Raw genomic sequence first — 16,473 nt, forward strand, 5'->3', positions numbered from 1 at the left:
GAGAGTTTACTCACTGATCCCAAACTCCGTTTGCTCACTGTACTTCTCCAGGTCAATCTGGATGCTGGTTTTAAAGAAGTCCAACTTGGCTTTGAGCTGCTGAGACATGGAAGCCATAGAATTCTTCATCTTGGAGAGGCAGCTATTATTCCGAAGGAGATTCATCCTGCAGGGACCACAAGAAACAGAACCTTCTGGTATCTCTGGGATCCAAATACCATTTCCTGGACAATACTGAAACCACCTCAAACACCAAGGCAGGTCCCTACTGTAATTATTATTGTCATAACAAAAGCAGCCCCCTCTAATCATAAAGACAATCTCCTAGCCCTCAGCGAGCATGCGGTTCTCTACCAAAACTGGAATTCAGCCCAGTGCCATGCCAAGGGCAACAACCCGGAGAGGGAGTTGGGCAGTCCCTGGCATGAGTCAGAGGAGTTTTGCTAACCCAAATTCCAAGGAGCTTTTCCAGAGTCCAAATTCAGCTCCTAGTTCAGCCAGCCCAGCCCTCAGTTTACACTCCTGCTCCATGTGCTGACCTCCCTCACCTCGTAAAGTCTAAAAGGGCCTCCCCCTCAATCCCGCCCAGCCAACCACTTCCTGCCCATCCAAACCAGTGTCTCCCTCTTGTCTCTCCTACCAGTGGCTTCTGGGCCCCTGCCTCCGCCACCTCCCTGTGGCAAAAGCCACCAAGCAATTTAAAATAAGTCCCAAAGCGCCTGGCACAGTACATGGCAGCTCGCTGTCCCTGCTGCAGCCGGTTACAGTCCTCCTTCAGGGTTTGGATGCTGTGCCAGACCTGGCCCCACACCTTCCTCAGCTGGAAGAAAGACAGGTTCCTCTTGGGCTCTTGAACTGGAACAGAGACATACATGACTGTCAGAAAATAACTGCCCTGAGGTTAACCATGTCCTGCCTCGCGACATCACTGGTGTTTTTACATTTTTTAGTGACTATGCAGGGCGCCTGGGCGGCTCAGTAGGCGAGGACCCCAGGTCTTGGGATCAAGCTCCAGTCAGGCTCCCTGCTCCGAGGGAAGTCTGCTTCTCCCTCTCATTCTTCCTTTGTCCTCTCTTTCTCAAATAAATAAAGAAAATCCTTTAAAAAAAGAACTACTATCCTATTGCATAACTTTTTTGGGTGAGAAGTCTGGTTACTGTCACACGTATTTTTTTGTACCCCATTAACAGCACCAGCATGGACCAGTCAATAAATACCTACAAGTATCGATTTGAAGAAACAGTTTGTGATCCATGTACAGACACTCACATGCATATAAGCTCGTATGTTTTCAATAAATCTTTATAACATTTAAGGTCATATGAAGTTTTCTAAAAATTCAGCTTCAACCAGTAGTACTAGAACATGTTTAAATAGGCAGGAAGTCTGGAATGAAGACTTTGGACTCCTGATCTGTTTATTCTAAATGTGTGTGCGGTAGCAGGAATGGGGGATGCACCAGTATGTTCATCTAACACTCATACAATGGAATACCACACAAGCGTCAGAAATTAGGGGCTCAGGGCACCTGGTGGCTCTATTGCTTGAGCAGCCCACTGGGTCTTTCTTTCTTTCTTTTTTTTTTAAGATTTTATTTATTTATCTGACAGAGATCACAGCAGGCAGAGAGGCAGGCCGAGAGAGGGAAGGGAAGCAGGCTCCCTGCTGAGCAGAGAGCCCGATGTGGGGCTCGATCCCAGGAATGACCTGGGCTGAAGGCAGAGGCTTTAACCCACTGAGCCACCCAGGTGCTCCAGTTCACTGGGTCTTGACTCAGGTCATGATCTCAGGGTCCTGGGACTGAGCTTTGCTTGGGGTTCTGAGCTCAGTGGGCAGTCTGCTTGGGGATTCTCTCTCTCCCCCTCTGCCCCTCCCCCTGCTCCCACCACATCCTCTCTCTCAAATGAATGAATAAATCTTTAGAAAAAAAGTTTTATTAAAAAAAAAAAAGAAATTAGGGAGTTCTATATGAACCAACAGGGGATAAATCTCTAAAATATATTAAGTGAAAAAAGCAGGGGCAGAGCAATATATGTCATATGCTACCATTTGTTGGAGAAAAAAGATATATATATATATATATGTGTGTGTGTGTGTGTGTGTTTATACATATTTTATAAATTATAAATGAGGAGTAAATGAGTAGAATACTCCTGGAAGATATACCCAAGAATCTGACAGAAGCAGTTTCTCTGGAAGAGACTGGGAAATTGGGAAGACAGGATGGCTTATTTTTCACGGTTTATTCTTTCCATACCTTTTGCCTTTTTTGTATTGCATACATGTATTAATTATTAAAATATAAACAAAACTTCGAAAATCTGAATTGATCAAGTTCAGAGAGCTGCAGGCAGTATTCTCTGTCCTGTGTTTAAAGTTCTACTGATCACGTTATAATTGAAGACTTTCTTTCCTCTTTTTTGGCTGGACTACTAAGCTCCAACTAAAGAAGGCTGCCCTGGGGACCAGATAAGCTCATCTCCTTGGTGTGGACCCCTCTCCTGGTCCATGTCTCTCCCTGTGACTATTTTTTTTAAGAAAACAGTGATGTTCTTACGGATACAGCTGACACTTTCAGGTTGGGGCCGGGGGGAGATCTGAGTCTCATAGGCGATTTTACTGTTGTCAAAGAGAAAGACGAGATCCATGTCCAGCGTGCGGCCCTCATTCAGCTGCAAAGGAACAAGAACAAGATGAAATCTTGTGGATCCCATCCCTGCTTTTTCCAAGTAAAAACACGGGGATTTCAGAGCGTTTCCCGCTGTTCACCAATAGCATTACCTTCAGCCGGCAAGTACCGAGCGCCCATGCAGCCTTTCTTAATGATGCCAGCCTAGGCTTTCCCGTTCCTGTTCCTTTTACATTTATCCAAACATAAGCCTTATTTACGACTTATTACTTTCTATCTATTCTCCATTGTCTTTACCCTGCACATAGATGTTCGCCATCTCCCTTCCTAGCCCATGCTTGTTTCTCCTACGTTGGCTTTCCCAGATCCTTGGGGCAGGGACTGTGGCGTGCACAGTGGTGGCTGTCCGCACGGTTCTGTACATGAGAAATACACTGGAAACAGCTTTGGCTGACACGGAGGAACGACGCATTGCTTGGCAACAGAGGCAACAGAGAGGCGCTGTGAGCGGACTGGAAGTAACAAGTCAAGCGTGGAGGGATTCGAGTCTCCCATTAGGCCACGCAGGGGACTGGACGTTCCAACTGAAAACACAGGCAGTGTGCTCCGTGTGACAAAGCAGAGCTGAAATCCCAACAGCTGGGCGGCACAGTGCGAGGAGCACAGGGGCTTCAGTGAGGAGCAAGGCTCACCTTGCCGTCTGAAATACACTGAGCAGCAGGCTTGTCAGGGATCAGCGCCAGCCCAGCTTCCTGTAGCAGCTCCTGGTCCTTCTCGGGGATTCCTGTGTCCTGCTGGATTCTGGCCTGCAAGCTCTGCAGACTCTCGTCTTCTGTCACTGGATAGGTGTGAATGATGCCTGTGACCATGTTCAAGATATGAACCAGCTGCAACACAACCCAGATGTTACTGGAAAAAACCCCATCGTTCCAGAGAGGCCCACCTATTTGCCTGGATCATCTGCTGCTCCGAACATTTCCCAGCCGCACAAAGAGAAGGGCCGGGCCAGCAGGGGGAAGGGAGCCCCAGTGCCGAGCTTCATACATTCTGGTCTTCAATACTCCTGTTTGTCCACAGCTACCGCCTCACAGCCAAGGTCACCTGGCCGGGGGGCAGGCACTCTCGAGGGGCCTCCCTTCCCACTGCTTGGATGGCCCAGGACCTGCTCTTTAAGGCGCTCTTCTTCTTCCCAAGCCCTGCCACCGCTCATGGGGAACCCAACCTGCTGCCTCGAGGCTAACCTGGCTCTGCACTCACCTTCAGGTTTAAGATGTCATCCAGGGCCTTGAAGCAGCCGTTGGGCCCGTACACAGGATCAGTGCCCCTCTGTCGTGGGTGCCACATGAGCATCAGCTGCAGCCACTTCTCCAGTCGCTGTGCCAGGATGCTGCGGAGAACCAGAGCACGGTGAGAGGGGACGGCTCCCGCGCCCTTCTCAGGCGGCCTCCCATACATGCACCGCTATACACAGCTGCGGCAGCCGACATGGGGTTACTGAAAATGAATTAACCTGAGGGAAAGCGAATATTTTCCAGTCAAACTGAGAATCTGGGTGCTCATCCCTTCTTGTCTGCTACAATAACCTCTGAAAACCAAGACTTCTCAACAGATGGGTCAACAGACTCATCTCCACTTGGCTGCATGAGAATGATCTATCGATGAAGCTCTTTAAACATTGCAGGCATGTCCCACCTCCAGGCAAGCCCCACACACAATCTAGATGCCATCCTGCCAGATTTGTCAATCTGCCACCCCCCACCCCACCACCGAAATAAACACTCATGGTCCCACAACAAAGGTCACGCTCCTTCCCAAACACAGGTCCACCTCGTATAGCTGTTCTCAGCCTCCAGAGACCAACTCCCTTCTCACATGCCTTTGTTCCCCTCACTCCTTCCCTCTTAAACTTCGCTCCTCTTCATCTATCCATGTTCTGTACATCTTTCCAGATCCTTCCAGAAAGTTCCAGCGCATCTAAAGTCATTCCACAGAGTTCTAGTACACACGATACCTCGCTCCCCATTCTCTGAATACTCAGGGTAATTGTTATCCATGCTACTCAGTTGTGCATGACTGCACTGCTCTTTCTTTTGTACTACTACCAATGCTGATCTTACTATTTAAGTGTTCACATTCAGTCTCTAAGACTAGATTGTAATGCTGTTCAAACTACAAAGACTTGTTGACTGTGACACAGTACAAGGCTACACAAGAGTACAAAGAGAAGTCAAACATAATTCCCTACCCTGAAAAGGCTTCCGGTTGACCAGGAGATAAACCCTATGCAAAACTGATGTAACACACAAGGCAGAAGCCAGTAAAGGTGGTAAGAGGTATAGATAAATTGTTATGTGAATTTAGGAAAGAGGATTTCTAGATAGGATGAGGGGTGGTAATCCATTTTAAGTTTAAGACGGAGATGGTTATGTCAAGTCCTTAGACATGGGAGGCTATCCTAATAACCTATTTAAAAGCTATTTGGTGCCATCACAGATATTTAATTGCAAAAGAGGATGAGAACTACATAGAGAAGCACCACTGGGCCTTACCTGTTGAGATTATTGGGGTAGGGTAAGGAGCTTGAAAACTTCACGGCTCCGTTCAGGTCCTCACTGACAACGATGTCCATCTCACTCTTCTGCCGGACTTTGGAGTGCCTGCCAACGGGTCATCTCCTTAATTAGAGCCTCTAAGTCACTTAGCGGGCAAGACACACTTTACATCTGTAACAAATCCACTTTACAACCGTATGTGATACCCATAGGTCGCGATTTTGTCTTTGGGTGACAGTGCCTCAGTATCCTGCTGGGATGGATTCTTTCGGAGCCAGAGGCTAGTCTGAACAACCTTCAGGGGTGGCGGCAGCGACCATCCCGCCCCCAGAGCGCCACAGCCAGCACCACCGACTCCTGACCTCACCCTTGGCATGTCTTCATCATTTCCCCTACTTTTCATTTTATCACTGGCAAAACTTACATCTTGACAGAGGATAAAATGAGAACTTCTGAACCAGGCTCACTGCACGCGGATCGCATAGATGGGAAATATGTGGGATGCGTGCCCGCACAACGCACTTCCCTCTAAAAGCAGGCAGCTCCACACTACCTCCTGCGGGGAAGGAGCTTTACATTTCCCAACTGAGAGAACTCACAGATGTGTGGATGCATCCAAAATAGTATTTGAAGGGACAAAGTGTTAAACCCAACTAGTTTCAAAGCTTTTCAGTGATGAGGAAAAGAAAGTAAGTGTGAATTATGCCTCAAAGAGGACCAAGTACTTTGACACTGAACACGGACTCCTTCCCACAATTACCCCATGTGGGAGAGCCTGTTTCTCGTCTCCTGTGCAGTGGGAAGGAAACGGAGATCCGCAGGGTCACCCAAGTTCACACAACTACAGTGTGGCAGAAATGGGGGACTCGAACCCCCATCTGCTGTTCTTTCTACTCTGTCTGAATGTCCCAGTCTTTCCTTTCCAAAAACGCCTGGGAAATTCAAACACAAATGTTTTAGTCCTGAGGGCTTCTCATCGGCAAGGGGTGAGCTGGACTGGGGGGAGCATGCAGGAAAGGCGCTGGCGCTGGTGCGAGGCAGCAGCTGCCGTTCACAGCTCCGGCTGGAACTGTGACTGTAAGGCAGGAGCACCAAGAGCGTCATGACGGACAAGTGAGACAGATGATCCTCTAACGGCAAACTTAGTCTGTCAGTGGGAAATTATAAACATAAGATAGTAAATAAAATGCTTATTGCTTAGTTCCTGAAATGTATGTCAAAGTAGCATTACAAGAAAATTACGAAGCTCAGATTGCATCTGTCCTGAAATTACTGTCCACCTGCCACCTGCGATGAGAGAGTGAAGTTTTTAAAAAGTCGTATGAGGCATTACAAGGCAGATGGGACAGACATTTCTCACAGACTACTCCACTGAACAGCTCCTGACTGGGCATCCAAGAGGGCTACCTGAAAGTGTCACCTGGTCTTCAGCACTGGTGAGCGGAGTTCTAAGAAGCTGGTTCTGCAGACAACGCACTTACATAAAGATGCTGAGACATTAGGCATAATGTTTTCAAATACTTGTCCTTCCAGTTCAAATGGATTTTAACTCACCTTGTTAAAAACAATGGAAAAACTCAACATTTGAGCTGCAGAAATGCAGTAATTCTTTGGTTTGTTAAAAACACTACTGACGTACAGATACTGTTATTTTTATGCTGGTTACAGTATCAGGTGTGACTATAAATGAATGAGCTAATTCCTCAATATTCCAGAGCTTATGCAGGTCAAGTATTGTTTGTTTTAAAACCAATCACCACAGGGGGGCAGACTCCTTAAGAGCAGGGACCCTGGCTGCAATCATCTTCCCATTGCCAGTGTTTGGCTTCTATATGTTGACTAAAATGGACTGCCATCACAAAAACCACTTTTCTGGAATGGATCTTCAAGGCTACATCTTATAAATAAATAATTCATGATGCAAATACCTATCCTTTGAAAAAGTTAATGTTTTCATTACTTCCAGAAAGGTATATAGAAAAATGGTAACAGCCAGTGCTGGCAGTGGTGTGGTGAAAGAGGCAGCTTGGTATGTTCCTGGTGGAAATATTATTTAGATAGCCTTTCTGTTGAGCATTCCTATACACATCAAAACCTTTAAAATGTGCGTAGTCTTTGATCAGTTAATTCCATTTCTAGGAATTATCCTAGGGAAATAATTAAGGACACACAAGGACACTATTCTTGGTGTTCTTTTAAGAAGTAAAAATTATAAAACACCCGTGCTTCCAGTAACAGGGGGATAAGTTAAAAAAAATTCCAGTACAGCCACTCAGCTGAATACCAAACAGACATTACAAATAACAGAAAAACATAAAGCATTTTCAATAGCCAGACTGAAAGGCAGGTTATATGAGGATGTTTGTAGTAATTTATTTGTGGGGTTTTTCTGTTTGTTTGTTTGTTTTAAGGTATAGCAGATACACTGAAGGGCCTGGAGACTCACACAAACATTCATAGTGGTTGTTTCCGGATTGTGTGAAGGAAATTCTCATGTGCAGAAATGCTCTGGGAGCACATGCAAGACAGTTCATACTACACTATCACTGATGGAAAAAAGGTGTGAAACCCATAAATGAACCAACAGACAAACAGAGGCCAATTTGCTTGTAACCACCCCCAAAGTACACCAAAAGCCAGTGCTATCAGGTGCCTGGGGTGGGGGTAAGGAAGCCAGGTGGCTGGGAGGCCGGTCAGAGAGGACTTCTCAGTGCATATTCTTCTATTACTTTTGGAAGCTCGAACCATGTGAACTTATTACTGCTCCAGAAGGACAAAAACTGGAAATCAAGACAAAATTTGGAAAAATAGTAGCATTATTTAAATTAGCGTGTGGCCTCTCAAGGAACACTCTGAGTGAAACTTGATTCACGGGAATGTCCATTTTTGAACTGTGCATTTCGGTAATGATGAGCCATCACATATACCACAAACCCTCGTTTTTGTAATTAAAAAAAGGTAAAGATAAAAGTTTTTTAAAACTTAATTGTCTCCTTTAGTTTTTTTATTAAAACATATTTTTGGGGTAACGTATTTATGTACATATTGGTTCCTATTTTAAGCCACTTTCTTGTGCTTTTGAAACAAAAATCTCCTTCACGGTACAGTAAAATATGTCCATAATACATTACTGCGTAAATACTTTTCATCTGTCATGTGTGCACGTCCTGTATTTGTTTACTAACACACAGCATCCTCAGTGGAAGTGCACCAATGTGTGCAACGGGCTGTGAACACGGCCATGCTGCTATTGCACACACACAGCAAACATTCACCTGGTGTTACATTTAAAGACATTAAAAACTGCTCTATTTTTCTAGGACTGCAGAGCCTGGACCACCTGCATGCTGAGTCCTAATGGGACATCCTCTATGGGGGACAGATGATAGACGTCTCGGGCTGGGAGCACCCAGTAAGATAGGAACAGGTGAAGGGCATGACAAAGACAGAGGGACACACTCCCCCCTTCAGGGGGCACTCCTGGACCCACCCGCAGGCCCCAGTCCCTCACTCACCACTGCACAGGCTGCCAGTTAGGGAGAAAAGGGCGGAAGCCGGTGATGCACTCGAAAGCCAAGGTGCCGAAGCTCCAGTAGTCCACGGTCACCGTGTACTTCTGCTGCTCCAGGAGCTCTGGGGCCTGTGGGAAAACAAGTGCTGGGGAAGCACTGAGGGGCTCCTGCTGCTAGGGGGCCTCTGCAGGAGGGGCAACCTGTCCTTCTCGTCACGTCCCCCTCTTCCCCTGACTCCATCCAGAGAACACTGGTGTGTCCACTTGAGGGGGGAGGAGGTGACCACACGTGTAGCTGGTGGTATCTACAAGTTCTCTGTACCTCATTCACTCCTGATGCTGATACGAGGGCCCCCAGGAGTATTTTTAGGTAGGCCAGAGCACAGCATACACCCTTTCCTTGGGTGCCATGTCCAGGTGGGAAGGTAGGTTACATACCACAGAGGAAAAGGACACCAGGCTAGGCACACCGCATGCATAACACACATGTTAAATGCTGACTGCGTCTCCTAAACCAATGTGCCTCAGGATGTGTGGTCATGCAATGGAACGGGATATTTACAACTGGGCAGGAAAAAAGCCAGATGCACGACCGCTGTCCAAGCAGAGAGAGTTGGAGGGACCACGCAAAGCTTTGAAGCACGGTGGGAACGGAACCTGCCTCAGAAGAAGGCTCTTCACATTAGGGTTTGCGAGGAGACATACTAGGAAGGAGCATCACAAGCAAAGGCAGGGAGACTGGGCTGTACACAGTCTAGCTAGACAGTGTCACTTATGGAAGACCCAGAGAGTGCAAAGCATGAGGAAAAGTTGGGGGATGGGCAAATTAGTCTCTATATCTGGTTATGAACATAAGTTTTAGTTCCTGAAGGTGAAGGATGTGACTGAGCACAGGCTCCCCCACTTAACTGTTGCTGAGCCCATGAGGATTTCAGAGGATGCTCAGAAGGACCTACATAATTACGTGATACAGACACAGGACCCGAATCATAGCGCCCCATGGGTCACCACTCTGAAACCTCTATTCCATTGAGCAGGTCATAAAGAAAGGGAGCCAGTCCCCTAGTTGGTGGGCTAAGCAGGAAGCAGAAATGAACTCAGACTTCAAAGAACCTTTTTCTTCTTTATTTAAGAACTAGATAAAATAGGGGCGCCTGGGTGGCTCAGTCGGCTGAGCAGCTGCCTTCAGCTCAGGTCATGATCCCAGGGTCCTGAGATCAGTCCCACATCAGGCCTCCTGCTTAGCGGGGAGCCTGCTTCTCCCTCTCCCTCTGCCTGCCATTCCCCCTGCTTGTGCTCTCTGTCTGGCAAACAAAATCTTTAAAAAAAAAAAAAGAACTCAATAAAATATTTAAACTCATTTAGCCCAGTGGCTTTCAACCTTTTTTTGCTTATTAAACTGCCGACCCTTTTTTTCAATCAAAATTTTACTGGTTGTTACCATCCACAGGCAATCTATGACCAAGTCTAACGGAGTCTCTTGCTAGGCATTTCTTGACTTATTTTCTACACCGTCATGCTACCAGCGGCTCTGAGCTGCTTGTCACAACAGCCTCCTTACCTCCCCCACGACTTACGCTTGTACAGTGCAATACACCCTCCATGCTGCATCAAGGGTGGTCCCTTCAAAGGTTAAACCGGATCCCTCTCCAAATTAAAACCCTTCAGTGTCTTTCTGGCCCTCCATGGACTACATCCTTTGCTTCATTTTCCTCTCCCTTCCCCTACCCCTGGCCCTTCCTTGCATCTACGCATCCTTCAGGTCCCAGACTAGGTGAGGGCCTCCTAACCCGTATTCTTATAACACCTTGCACTTTCCCTCTGTAGCACTTGTCACAATTTTAACTTCTTAGTTCTCTGTTGTAAGCGTGGGGTTAATGCCTGCTTTCTCGCTAACCTCTGAGCTTCTAAAGACCAGGGAAATGCTGGTCTTCTTTCCCATTGATCGCAAGCTCCCAGCACAGTGCCTGGCAGACAGACATAGACTATACTCAGTCAGGACTTCCTGAATGAATGAGTGACTCACATAGAAGCCCAGTATTCAGACCAAGTAATGTAAAGAAGGGGTGGGGGGGTCAGAGCTCAGCTCCTTCTTGCTGGCCCGAGACATGTCATAGAAACTGTGGCTTCTACAGACCAGCATGAATCTAGTCTAAACTCTTTATTTTCAAATACTGAAGCCTATGATGTTACAGGATGTGTGTGAGAGCACATGCTAGCAACGCCCTTCTGACATCAGAGAAAATGACCCCATCCTTCCATTGGGTCTAGCAAAAAGCACCAACTTGAACAGAGTATGTCTCTGTCGTACAACAATTCCTATACATCTGGGAAGCCTCAAGAAAGCCAGAAAGATTTAGATGCCAGAAGGCAAGGATAGAGAGGAGCCACACATGGACAGCCACCAGGGAACCGCTGAGAAGCAAACATGTAAACCCCATTTCTTACCAAGTACTGCAGGGTGCCCACAAAGGAAGTACAAAGACTGCCCTGATCCAGTTCCTTGGCATATCCTAGGTCAATAATTTTGTGTATTAACTGGAAAAAAAAAAAAAAAGGAAAAATCGGGAGGATTATGAGGGTACCCTGTCTTCCTGTAAGAACTGATCGCTGACCAGAGCAGAGGATACTCTGAATTCCCAGGTTGTGTTAGAGCCTGAGTTCCTAAGAACCACTCAATACACAAGAAACCACCTTCAACACGGCAGATAGAGAGCAAGAGGAAATGTACACGGTAAAAATGCTCCAAAAAGTACATGTTCTCGTTTGCTCTGCAACTATTCACCAGAGGAAGGCAAAATGAACAGACTCTGCATCAGCCCTCAAGATTGCTAAACCTGCCATGATAATGTGAAAGACCTGCTCCGTGAATGCCCATAGTTCTCAAATCTTAGAATCACTGGCAAGAATGAGTGTGAACCGGGGACGTCTGGGTGGCTCAGTTGGTTGGTCGACTGCCCTTTGGCTCAGGTCATGATCCCAGAGTCCTGGGATCGAGTCCCACATCGGGCTCCCAGCTCCATGCGGAGTCTGCTTCTCCCTCTGACCTTCTCCTTGCTCATGCTCTCTCTCACTGTCTCTCTCCCCAGAAGAGACTGAGTGGCCCACAGGTTGGGTTACTACATCCCACTTGGCTGAGCCCTTGCTAGTCTCCCCCAGCTAAAGGAACAAGGCTGCAAGAGGGCACGTGCTGAGCCCATGGGGAGGTAACTGCCACACCCAAGCAGGAGGGCCCCTGCGGAGGGTCCGCAAGACTGCAGTTTGGGCCAAGCCCTATGGGCAGGTACCAGCTCCAAATGCCTCCCCTGCGTCACAAGCAGAAACAGCTCAGAGCTGGTTTCCAGGTTAGCGTCAAAAGTTGCACTCTCGAACACACAGAAAACGAAAAGTCGATTTCTTGGAGGCGCTGGTCTCAAAGGCTGGGGCAGAGGCAGGAAGAGAAACAAGATTTTCCTTATCAGATTCCTGCAACTGGGGAAACTAACAATGTGGCCCATTCAAACTTGCCTCCACTAGCCAGCAAGAGCTTTTTGCTGAATTCTGTTTCAAATCAAAAGTGTTCCCACAGAATCAAAGCGAATACAAAGTCAAGGAAATGCAAATATAAACAAAGACACAAAGGGTGTTCTTTCTCTAGGAGAGCAGCTCCCCCGAGGCGGTCCCCAGGACTTTCCCGTAAGGTCACTCACTCTTTGCTCTCCTTGCTGCAGGACGATGTTTTCTGGCTTTAGATCCCGATGGATGATTCTGTTTTCATGAAGATATCTGAGTGCAGAGGCTGAGAGGGTGGAAAGGGGAGTCAATTTTCATTAAGCCTAAAAAATGTGCTTCACTTCAAAATCACCTGTCCTGTGAAAGATTGTGCCCTGACATGCACTCTGACTTTCAGTGCAGATTCGGAGGGAGGGACAGGGCCTGGGGCAGAAGCTCCCAGGGTGACGTGAAAGGAGTCCTGGTTACTGGAAAATCTGGAGAACAAGAATCTGACTTTTTCATACAAAGTCACCAATGAGTCTAGAGCAGTGGTCCCCAACTGCATTGCCCAGACCAGAAGCGTCTGAGCTTGTGAGAAATGCAAAATTCTGGGATCCCACCCCAGACCTACTAGCTCAGAAATGTTAGAGGTGTTTTAACAAGATCTCCAGGTGATGCTGATGAAGTTTGAGAAGGCGAACATCTCTGGTGTAGAGGCTCAAAAGTCTAAATTCCACAGGGAGGGTAAAGGAGAAGGGCCCTCTGGGCAGAGACCACTCTGCTCATCGGATCTGAAGTCCACGGATGTCCGAGCCGGCTTAAAGGAAGAAGTGGAAGAAGAGACTATGTGCACACTCCACGCACCTCACGGTTCAACATGGCTTTACTATGTGCTCAGTTCTCTGCTAGGCTCTGGGAGGTACATAAAATAAGAGGCATGATACCCAAGAGCTCAGAATCCAGCTGGGAAGGAAGGAAGGAGCCTGCGCGACCCTGGCTGATGTGAGCCTGTTGTACGGGAAGGTCATGGCGTACAGCACCGGGGCTCCTGTTGCAGCCGGGCTCCAAGCCCGATGTCATCTGCACCCATGAAAGAAGTTTAATAACTTAACAGAAGTCCTAGCTCATTGCACTACAAAAGACAAAAATGAGGAAATACGTGAAGGTGATAAAATTATCATTATTGGAGATGGTATGACTCTGTACTTAGAAACTCAATAGTCGAGGGGCGCCTGGGTGGCTCGGTCAGTTAAGTGTCTGCCTTTGGCTAAGGTCACGATCCCAGGATCCTAGGATCAATCGCAGAGTCAGGATCCCAGCTTAGTGGGAAGTCTGCTTCTCCCGCTGTGTCTGCCTCTGCTCACACACTCCCTCTCTGTATCTCTCTGTCTCAAATGAATAAATAAAATCTTTCCAAAAATCTTTAAAAAATTTTTAAAAATAAAGCAAAACAAAATGCCCTTTTCCACCTCTTCAGCCAGAAAGAATTTTAGATGAAAAATAAAGGGCAAATTTTCCTACATGGCTGGAAGGAGGAAAAATTGCCAGCCTTTTTGGGAAATATGGTAATATCTATTAAGTCTTAAAAATGTACATATTATTTGACCCATTATTTCTACCTCTGGTAACCTAGCTTATAAAGTCTAGTCATCTAGCTTATAAAGCTCCATAACATACACATAAGGATGCTTATTGCATGGCTTGGAGAAAAATACTTCGAAATAAACTGGAAGTCATCAATTAGGAACGGCTGACAAACGATGACAGAGCCACGTTACGGCAGACACCGGTCTCAAAATCTTTTAAGTTTACAGAGAATATAACTCAGATACAGATAATTCGAGTCAGGAGGATGACAAAGATGGCGGTTTTTTGTTTGTTTTAAAAAGGTAGTAAACAATGGGATGCCTGGATAGCTCGGTCAGTTATGCATCCGAATCTTGAATTCGGCGCAGGTAATGATCTCAGGGTCGTGAGATTGAGCCCTGTGTCGGGCTCCATGCTGGGGCTGGAGTCTGCTCGGGATTCTCCCTCTCCTCCTCCCTTTGCCCCTCCCTGCTTGCACTTTCTCTCTTAAAAAAAAAAAAAAATTAAATTAAAAAAGGTAATAAGCGAAGACAACACTAAGATGTTCAACAGTGAGGCTTCCTGGGCTGCCACTGCCCGCCACCTCTCTCTCTCTCCCTCCTCTCTCTCTCTCCCTCATCACCCCAGACAGAATGTAGGCAAACCAGGGATGTGGGCATTTCCTGTCTTCTCTGCAGAGCGGGAGAAGGCCTTCCACAGAAACCAGATTGCCAAACACACTGCATAAAGCCTTTCTTTCCTGAAAACACATCTCAAAGTCCAACCCAGATAAACAAGTGACTTCCATCTTACTAGGGGAGTTCCATTGCAAAATATTAAGTTAATTATGAAACGTCTAAGTACAGTTGCCCTTTTAACCCAGGCTTTGACCACACAGTTCCAGTATTTCATACTTGTTCCCTCTTTTTCTTTTCTTTCATAACTGAATACAGAGGACCAGCTTAGGTCCAACGAATGTCTGAATGAAGTGAAAGACACGTTGCACAATATTCCACTCTATCTTGTTCCCAATTGTATTAACTTTTAAAGACGGATGCTTCTGGGGGGCGCCTGGGGGACTCAGTCAGTTATGGATCCACTTTCGGCTCAGGTCATGATCTCAGGGTCCTGGGACTGAGCCCCGCATCGGGCTCCCTCCTCAGCAGGGAATCTGCTTCTCCCTCTGTCTCCACTTGCCCCGCCTTGTTCTCTCTCTCAAATAGAAAAATAAAATCTTTCAAAAAAAAAAAAAAAAAAGATCGATGCTTCTGACCAGCACTTTCATTTGTTTTACTAATTTTTTCCTTAGAGAAAAAGAGTGCAGGGGTCGGGAGGAGGCTGGGGGGAAAAGGGGCAGAGGAAGAAAGAGAGACAGAATATTAAGCAGACTATGCTGAGCCTGGAGCCTGACTCAGGGCTCGATCTCACAACCCTAAAATCATGACGTGAGCCCAAATCAAGAGTTGGATGCTTAACCGACTGAGCCACCCAGGTGCCCCTGCGTTTCCCTAATTCTTATTAAAGGATCAAGACAAAGGATAGTCAAACATTTGAATAACTGTGCAAACACAACCTTTCTGGCAGGAACAGGGCAGCTGAAGCAGATCTTGTGGCTGGCCGCCAGCCCTGCATGCAGCAACTCAACAAGTGTGCATGCTGACGGACTCACAACAGGCCCATTTTGGTATCTGACCAGAGTGTCAGGGCATGATCTCTAAACATGTGGGCTGGTCTGTTCCAAAGCAGAATGTATGGAAGTTAAGACGACGCACTGTGTTTTGAGCAAGTACACACACCCTGGCTAACGAAACTCCTCTGAAGTCAGATGTGCACATCTCACTGCATATACCGCAGCCCACAAGCTGGGGAGATGTTCCAAGGAGCCCCCCAGGGATGGAGGAGACCATTCAGATCGTCCTGCAAGCACCACTCCGAACACAGGCCTGATCGGGAATTGTCATCTGACCCTCAGTGCGGACGGACGCAAGCTGCTAAGTGAGCCACATTAACAGCTGTCGATTCACGTTTAAGCAACTGTGCACAGCAAACTTTAACCCTCGTCTCAGGACATTTGTTCTCAAATAATTTTGTCAACTTTATATTGCATCTGGAAATATTGAATTCTTCAGGTATTATTACATGTAGTTTGCTGGAGTGAATAAGATAGTCGAAATTTCGATTGGCAACAACCAGAACAGCTCCCTTTACTGAATCCATCTGTAAAAGGCACAGCCTGATTGTGTTACATTTTACAAAACAGAACCTGAGGTGCAGTGTCACAAAATGAGTCAAAATTGTCTCAAATTGGGAGAACCTAATTTAATTGGATGGAAAATGAGAATCTGAGATGAAGAAAAATACTTTCGCACCTGAAAATCTGTTAAAACTCTAAACCCTTGGGGCACCTGGGTGGCTCAGTCAGTTGGGCTTCTGCCTTCGGCTCAGGTCTTGGGATCGAGTCCCACGTCAGGCTCTCTGCTCTGCTTCTCCCTCTCCCTGTGCTGCTCCCCCTGCTTGTGCTCTCTCACTCTCTGTTGGATAAACAACAACAACAACAACAAAAAAATCTTTTTTTTTTTAATCTAAAGCCTTAGTGATAGTGATAATACAGGTGTATAAAAATTGAAAACCACGTCATAGAACATAAAGCCTAAAAGTTACTTTCTCACATTCTAATTCTAGAAAAGAGTTATATAAGAAGCACTGACTCTGTGAACTTCTAAGCTACACAGTGACACTTC

General features: G+C 46.6%; 1 protein-coding gene across 2 annotated transcripts in view; it reads right to left on the bottom strand.

Annotated features, from left to right (window-relative positions):
- The window catches only part of IKBKB (inhibitor of nuclear factor kappa B kinase subunit beta), a 61,423-nt gene that overhangs the window by 11,984 nt on the left and 32,966 nt on the right, over positions 1-16,473 (bottom strand). For both annotated transcript variants that reach the window (XM_004775703.3, XM_013047423.2), the window contains exons 6-14: positions 12,382-12,470; positions 11,141-11,230; positions 8,697-8,821; positions 5,179-5,286; positions 3,887-4,016; positions 3,322-3,516; positions 2,558-2,672; positions 732-855; positions 15-166 (exon numbers count right to left, since the gene is read on the bottom strand). In XM_004775703.3, the coding sequence (XP_004775760.1) occupies positions 15-166; positions 732-855; positions 2,558-2,672; positions 3,322-3,516; positions 3,887-4,016; positions 5,179-5,286; positions 8,697-8,821; positions 11,141-11,230; positions 12,382-12,470 (1,128 nt within the window). The remainder of the gene's footprint in view (positions 1-14; positions 167-731; positions 856-2,557; positions 2,673-3,321; positions 3,517-3,886; positions 4,017-5,178; positions 5,287-8,696; positions 8,822-11,140; positions 11,231-12,381; positions 12,471-16,473) is intronic.

This window comes from Mustela putorius, unplaced genomic scaffold, assembly GCF_011764305.1.
Source record: "Mustela putorius furo isolate JIRA1106 unplaced genomic scaffold, ASM1176430v1.1 tig00003976_pilon_pilon_pilon, whole genome shotgun sequence".
Classification (NCBI taxonomy): domain Eukaryota; kingdom Metazoa; phylum Chordata; class Mammalia; order Carnivora; family Mustelidae; genus Mustela; species Mustela putorius.